The sequence below is a fragment of the Tenebrio molitor genome, chromosome 1 (assembly GCF_963966145.1).
Source record: "Tenebrio molitor chromosome 1, icTenMoli1.1, whole genome shotgun sequence".
Taxonomy (NCBI): domain Eukaryota; kingdom Metazoa; phylum Arthropoda; class Insecta; order Coleoptera; family Tenebrionidae; genus Tenebrio; species Tenebrio molitor.
In genome coordinates this window covers 32,752,014-32,759,773 of record NC_091046.1, presented here as the reverse complement: position 1 = coordinate 32,759,773, position 7,760 = coordinate 32,752,014, and the positions used below count along the sequence as shown (strand labels likewise).

Here is a 7,760-nt window from a genome sequence, read left to right as displayed (position 1 = left end):
GTGAGTTAAATTTTTTTTAACTCACTCTACCGAATAAACAATTGTTTACCTTGGTTGTTATGAAGTTGATAAATACGGTTTAAAACGTCAGAATTGAATAAAAGAAATTACTCATGGAGATAATGGAAACGTAAATACGTAAAGTGCAAAATTGTAGAAGCAGTGGCGGATGTTTTTTCGGTAAATCCTAATCTAAAATAAAACTCTCCCTAGTGCTGTATAGGCTTCAGTCCCAGAAGTATGTACAAAATTTTACATGAAGAACAAGAACAAGGCTTATCCATGACATATCCCCAATTATTGTTAATTTGGTTGGAGATTCCGATTCGGACTTAGAAAACAGCGACGATGACGAGGATGAGTAGCAAAATGCAAAATTATTTAATTGTTACGTTCAACTGCCTTTTCGTATTTGTTTAGTGCAACTTTGCTTTTTGAAGTGAAACTTTTTATGGGAGGGTTTTGCAGTTCTGATCGGCAACCTTTTTGTGTGACGAAAAGTGGTGGGGGTAAACACTGTCTCGCACAACGGTTGCGCCAATATTTCCATCTCACTTAAATGTAAGTTAATCTGTTTGACACGATACAAACATCCCTTAAAATTGTGTACACTTCTGTCTTTGTCACACTCACGGCATTTATCGAAAATGTCCTCTCTTTAAATTTGGAGGCTTAAAAATGAACAATGAGTTACGTTGAAGGGGGTAGGTCACTTTTGTTTGGTTTTTCGAAACGAACACCTCTTGCGAAGAGCGATCCAACTTCTCAAATTTGTAAGTTAAATCCGAACCAATTACCCTACCTTCTCGAGTAGATATTTTGTGTCCCCGTGAAGAATCCGACGTTTTAATCCACACGGGTAATTTATCCCACCTTCGTTGTCTTTTGTGTTTGTTTTTTTGGGACTAGGACCACGTGGTCAGGGTATGTTGTAAATATCATTTTGTTGCATGCTATTTCTTTCGAGAAGCTCCTATTTGTTAATTTTAAGCATTAGCCCTAAGTTTTCCCCGGGAGGTTCATTTTTTTGGCGATCTGGTAATTTCGAAAATTAGTAGCCGCGCGCGTCCATTTTGTTTTGCTTTCACTAACATTTTCTAACGGTACTCGACCAGCTAGCCATTATTGTATTCATTATTTATGTTGCTCACCGATATTTGTGCCATTTAAAGCGTTTTATTTTATCGTTATTTCACTTTGCGCTTTGTTCGCGTTTATTTGCTCTTTGTTTAATGTTGCGTTTTGTTTTGCTTATTTATCATTGTTTAATGTTGCGCTTGGTTTTGCTGAATTTTCTCATCGTTTAATGCTACGCTTTGTTCGATAGAATTAAACTCGGTTTTTTTTTCCTTCGTGTTGTTGCTAGATTTCGGAAAAGTTAAAGTAAAATGTTGTAAGTGCGCCCCTGTGGGAGCTAGGTGACAATCAGGAAGTCGTGGGGTTGTTTAGTAAATTTCTGTGGAAGCTACGGTTATGTAGAGCCGTTAGCGGGGGCGGACCTTAGTCTTTGCGGGAGCGGCGTCGGGATGTTTTTTTTTTTTTTGGCTTTAGAGCTGAGAGCTCTATACAGCCACGACCTTAAACGATCACCTAACGACCTGGGCCCTACAGATGACTTCAAAAGCTGTCGCCAGGAAGGTGACGGGAGTACACACTTCTTGCCTAGGGGTCAATCAAGGCATTATTTACAGACATGGAGTTGACCACGGTCGCACATAGAAGGTACACAGGGAATACGACTCTATATAGTTGTGCCAGTTTGTACTACAAACTTGAACAGAGCTTTGTAGATGTCGATGTTTGGCTTAGCCAAGGGGCACTCCAGCGATGTGGGGAAAGGAATATTACTGGTTGTTAGATGCGTCAACAGTAGTTGCGTATGTGGATTGTTCTGTGGACAGCTAAAGATTATATGATTCAAGGTCCCGACTTCGCCGCATTCGCAGAGTGGTGAGTTTTTGATTCCTAGGCGGAAGAGATGGGTTGGGTTTCGGGCATGTTGCGTTTGGAGACGTAACCAGTGGCGGCTGATGCAGGGAGGGCACACGGGCATTGCCCCCCCTTTCAAAAAGGGGAAAAACGGGAGAAACAAATATTATTCATTTTTTGAAATAAATTTATTATTTGTATATTGTATACCGATGTTCCTGTGTATTTGCGCTCACCTCAAAGTTTGATTGAACGAATTTGAACCGATGCGCTCACCTTATACATTTAATTCTTGTGTACGGGCGAGCTCAGTGGAAACCCTGTCTGCCTTGCCATTTCTATACGCTTAAAACACAACCGCTAACGTGTTATTTAATATGTGTCAACAACGCACATTCGGGCAAGAAGCTGGTCGGCCCGAGCCAATTAGAAAAGATTTAATGAACGAGAACAACTTCGAACTTCCACGACAATCGAATCGCTCTCAACGGTCCATTCATATGATTTTATCCGTTACTTTTGCTGCATTTGCATTTACAATAATTTCCTGATAATTGTACTTTAATTTAGAGTGCACGTGTGGTGCACGGCCTATATAAAATAGACACTTATAGTAAGTAATTTCGTTATCAGTGTAAAGTGTAAGTAAGGGTAGCACGTAGCAACAACAACAATGAATTCGGTTGTGTCCATTAAAAATTTAAAATCTGCCGGGCTTGGACTTCCTTTTGAAGATCGTGTAGACATTAAACCGTTGGGGCCCCCTCGTCCGAAATTGAAAATTCGAAAACAGCATTCTGTTAAAGGTAAAACCGTATCTCGAAATTTTAATTCTGATAAATAGGTATGTACAAACATGCAGAATGGTTGTGTGGTTGTGATATGAGTAATTCTCTATTTTGTTTCGTGTGTTTATTAATGGGGTCCAGTGATTTAGACCCAGCATGGGTACAGACCGGCACGGCGTAACATTTAACTGAAAAAAAAAACACTCTGTCAGTCATAAACATCTCTGTTGTTCGAATGAATTTGTTACTTTGGGTCACGTTACTCACGTTGATGTTCGAAATCAACTCAGTGGTGCTTACTGCTTATCGTCTTCAGGTGCAAAAGCAGATTGAACAAGTTAAACAAAACATATATATTTTAGGAGAATTAATATATTGAATAAAATTCTGTGAGGCTTTTGGTTTAGCATTGACGGAGAAAACAGACAGTGATAATCCACATCTTGGAAGGTGAGGAAAAGTGTGTGTGCCCTCCCTTCTGATTTGGCCACGAGCCGCCACTGGACGTAACATTGTTGCGATGAGGAAGCGATTTTGATTGTTCCGTAATTTGTACATCAGGGGGGTCGGTGGGACATCCGGATAAGTTTTGCAGTACACATTATGGGAGGAGCTAGCATATTCGGCCCATTGCTGGCGCCATTAGGTCTGCAGTTGCTGTTTGAAGGTTCGTATATGATCATTTTCAGACAGTCTACTTTCTTCAACTCCCGTTGTAATGGCAGCTTCGGCAAGCGTGTCCACTCGCTCGTTTCCTTGGATTTTTGCATGTCCTTTGACCCAGGCAAAGGCTACTGTCATCCCTCTGGTTCCTAGCCGTTTAACCAGTTCCACTATCTCTAATAGGAGGTAGTTCCGCATCTGATGCGGGTCTTGTTGAAGCCCGTTTAGTACCGATTGCGAATCTGAGAGTATTAGTGCATTCCCGCCAGGATCATTTGCCTCGAATAGCCAGATGAGCGCTTTATACAGGTGTCCCCAAAAAAAAAGACGAGTCCATAGCTCTCTTATTTATCGGAGGATTTTAATTATCTATACACCAAATTAAATGGTTGTTAATAGGCTACAAAACGGCTTTATAAATTCACGTATAGCTCCAAGGGCTTCAAGACTAAACTGTCAAAATATTTTTTTTCAAATGGGATTACGTACTTTTTTTTAGTAATTCTGATAGAGATTTTAATTCTGAAAACAACAATGTATCACAAGTATAACTTCACATAAAAAAAATAAAACTAACTTTTGAAACAAATGACGAGCACAAAGCGAAAAGCTATCAAAATGCATTGCGTTACAATGTAATAACCAAATTAAGGTAGCTGGAAAAACAAATGACAAATAATAACATGTAGGATTGCGCAGATATGCCGCCAAAGTTTAGCGCAAAATGGAACATAGACGATAGTAGCGATTTTTTACATTTTTTTTTGTGAATTTTTGGTATCTAAGTGTAGGCTTGTGATACATTGTTGTTTTGAGAATAAAAATCTCTATCAGAATTACTAAAAAAACATATGTAATACTATTTGAAAAAAAATATTTTGACAGTTTACCCCTGAACCCCATGGGGCTATACTTAAATTTATTAGGCCATTTTATAGCCTATCAACAACCATTTAATTTGGTGTACAGATAATTAAAATCTTCCGATAAATAACGGAGTTATGGACTCGTCTTCTTTTTTGGGGACACCTGTATATTGCCATGGCTTCTGCCGTGAAAATCGAGGCTTGTGGAGAAAGTTTGTAGCTCTGGACAATTTCAGAATGTGCAGGCGGTTGCGCTAGAAAGTGTTACCACCGGGGTCGGTGAACCTCGTTGGCGACGGCGGCGGTTCTTCTCCGGGACGTTGGAGCTGGGGGACAAGGACGCCAGTCGCCCTGGGCAGCTAGGTCGCCGGGGAAGATTTCTCCTTTTTGTTTTTGGGGCAGAGCTTTCTGCCTCAGAGATTTGGGGTAGCTCTGAAAAGAGCACGGTAGGGTAATAAAACGACGCGTCTATCTCAAGACGGTCGAGACGAGAGTGACCGATGCAGCGAGGGTGCTCGCTTATATGCATCGTGGGGTGAGAACGAGTGAGCCTTGATTCGCGCCCTGATTGGTCGACTGACTTAGGGGCGGTCCTACCGAGAGCACGAAACCGGATTGGTCCTTCGCGATCGATCCCGTCCTGACACCGGATTGGTCGTCTGATGACGGGGCGGTCCTTAAGTGTCCCCTTAACCCTGATTGGTTCCTTCGGTTCGGATCCGGTAACAAAAGGCACAACCGGTGCCTTCCTTCATCTTTGATCCATCGGTGTAGATTCGGATGGTGTCCGAGGGGAGCGAGTCAAACATTTCCAGCAGCACACTCGTGTTGTGGGTGGGGCAGTCGGTGTATTTTGGTACGAATACTGACAGCGGGGTTGTCAAATCGTCATATTTCTTATGAAAGGGATGCGCTGTTGGGAATTTACAGTCTCCGTGATGAGCTGGGGGGTCATGCATGTAGACCTTCACCAAAGGTGGGAGTTGCTTTGCGTTCCAATATTTTGAGGTTAGCGCGATCACCGCGAGGTTCGTTGCTTTGCACGCCAGAACATTCCAGGAACATTTTAATGCAACGTTTGTAGATGCCAAGGTGAGGTCAAGGGCGGATGGTTGTTGTCCAACATATGGGATTCGTGTATTACCGCCCGTGTTGAGCACAACGTATTCGATTTCACTTAGAACTTGGTCGACAAAAAGGGTCCCTTCAGGGCTACTTCCTCCACATCCCCATAGGACATGATGCAGATTAAAATCGCCACCGATCAGGGCGCTTCCATGCACCTGCTTGGCTAGATCGCACCAATCATTTGCTGTGACTTTAAGACTTGGGGGTCTATAGATCGCTAGCAAGGTCAGATTTAACTCTTTAATTCGGACCCCTACCACTTCGAGAACACTTTGTATAGTCAGGGTTTGATAGTTATACCTATTGGACACTAGAATCGCCACGCCTCCTTTCCCGTCGGGACCTCGATCTTTCCGAATGCAACTAAAGGTGCTTATCTTGAAAGTATGGTGCGGCTTTAGCCAGGTCTCGGATATCAACATGAAGTCAATTGTCTCGGTTTTTAGGTAATTTAACAGATTTGATTTGTTAGCGGCAATGGAACGCGCGTTCCATTGCAATATCCTAGCTTTATATTTATGTTGGTTGGCCATTGTTGTTTTTAAGGAGTTCATCTAACAGGGTTTTAATAGTTTTTCCGAAAGTGTTAATAGTGTCTTCCAAATCTTTTCCTGTGAAGGAAGTGCGAATCGAATCCATTACACCTTTATGTAGGATTGTTTTAAGTTTTTCTATTTCACTAACCGCGAATGGGTTATTGGTAATCGGTTGTCCCGCGAAGTTCGTCCTACTTGGACCCGTCGGGAGAGGTTCAGAATTATTTTCGATTTTTTTTCTTTTGGTTGGATTAAATGGATGGTTGTGTTGGATGTTTCGGGATGAGGTGTTCTGGGTCAATGATGGTTTGCCTTTTCGGGTTGGCAAAGGTGGGAAGAGCTCGTTTAGTCCTGAGGGTGGTTCTGAATTTAAAAAGGGAGTGCGGGTTTGTGTTTTTGTTACAGTCGCAAAGGAAGGATTTTCTAACCGTTGCTTAGCCTCTAAAAAAGTTAGATTATTCTCGACCATGACTTTTTTAATTGCAAACTGTTTTTGATGATATGGACAGTCTTTAGCTGTTGACGAATGGTCGAACGTTTCGCAATACACACAGAATTTAACTCGACTGCATTCGGATTCCGCAACATGCTCTTTACCACACGTTTTACGGCGCGACTTACTGTTACATTGGCTAGATATATGACCAAACCTTAGGCAATTCAAGCATTGAACCACCTTTGGTATATAAAGTTCGGTAGGGCATTTAATGTAATTTATTGTCACCGCCTTTGGTACCGAGAGGCCCGCAAATGTCACTACTATTGTTTGCCGGGGGATTTTAATTTTTTCCCCGTCCTGTTCAACAAGCCGGGTCATACGCCTAACACCTAAAACTGGGACTTCAGATTCAATTAGGGTTGTTAACTGGGATTCTGTCAGCTTTGTGTCTACTCCTCGTACAATCGCTTTTTTTTCTGTAAGGTGCTGGGGAATGTACGCGGTTAGTTCATTATCACTGAATAATTTTTCCCGAACCAATGAGTTTGCTGCCAGGGCAGTTTTGAGCACTATTTTCAGCCTATTTCTTCCTACTCTACAAATTTCCGTAATTTCGTTTTTAACCCACTGTAAATCTCTTAACAGTCCCCCCAGTTTCATGGGATGGACCCTACCGACATTTAAAGTATTATGCTCTACATAGACCACATATGGCCCAATGTCTGTTGTTAAGTTAACATTTCTCTCTATTTTTTTAAATTCCCTGTTTTCCGGATTTTGACGAGTCTTATTTAATTCAGCCTGTGTAGGCTCTTTTAAACCGTTTTCATTACTGTGCCTATCCTCGTTATCACTATCATGATCCATCCGGCCATCGTCACCGTCTACCACACTAAAATTATCATCGCCTTCCCTTCTTATTCTAACCACTATGTTATTCCCTCCACCAGGGTCTTCCTTCCCGTCGCCATGCCCCATGGCGGGGGCGGGTTTACTTTAACTTATTGATTAATTGATTTAAATTGCCTTACTTTTTTTAATAAAAATAAAGGTTGTTTATACTTTAGGTAAAAACTTATCTGTTCGCTCTGCTTCGCTGATAGTGGGGACTCACGGTCAACACATCCGCTTCGCTTGCAAGCCGAACTCGGACGGCCTTCGGGATGTTTTCGTGAAGCTTCCGTCGACGGTTATAGAGACTTCGGGGTTTTGTCCGGAAACGGTTGGTTGGGGACGGCGGACCTAGGTCTTTGCGGCTGCGGTCTAGGAATGCTACTCGTACGACCCCGAAACGCTCTGTCACTCTTGCTTGGTCGGTGAAATAGTCTGACGTTCATTAATACCCCGAATATCTATAAACGTCGCTTGATTTGAAGATGATTCAGATTATTCTTCTGAGTCCCCTCGCGGC

General features: G+C 42.2%; 1 protein-coding gene across 1 annotated transcript; it reads right to left on the bottom strand.

Moving 5' to 3' along the window:
- Positions 1-5,890: 5,890 nt before the first annotated feature.
- LOC138125819 (uncharacterized) lies at positions 5,891-7,760 on the bottom strand. Its single transcript, XM_069041392.1, has one exon. The coding sequence runs from the start codon at positions 7,325-7,327 to the stop codon at positions 5,891-5,893; it is 1,437 nt and encodes a 478-aa protein (XP_068897493.1). The 5' UTR covers positions 7,328-7,760.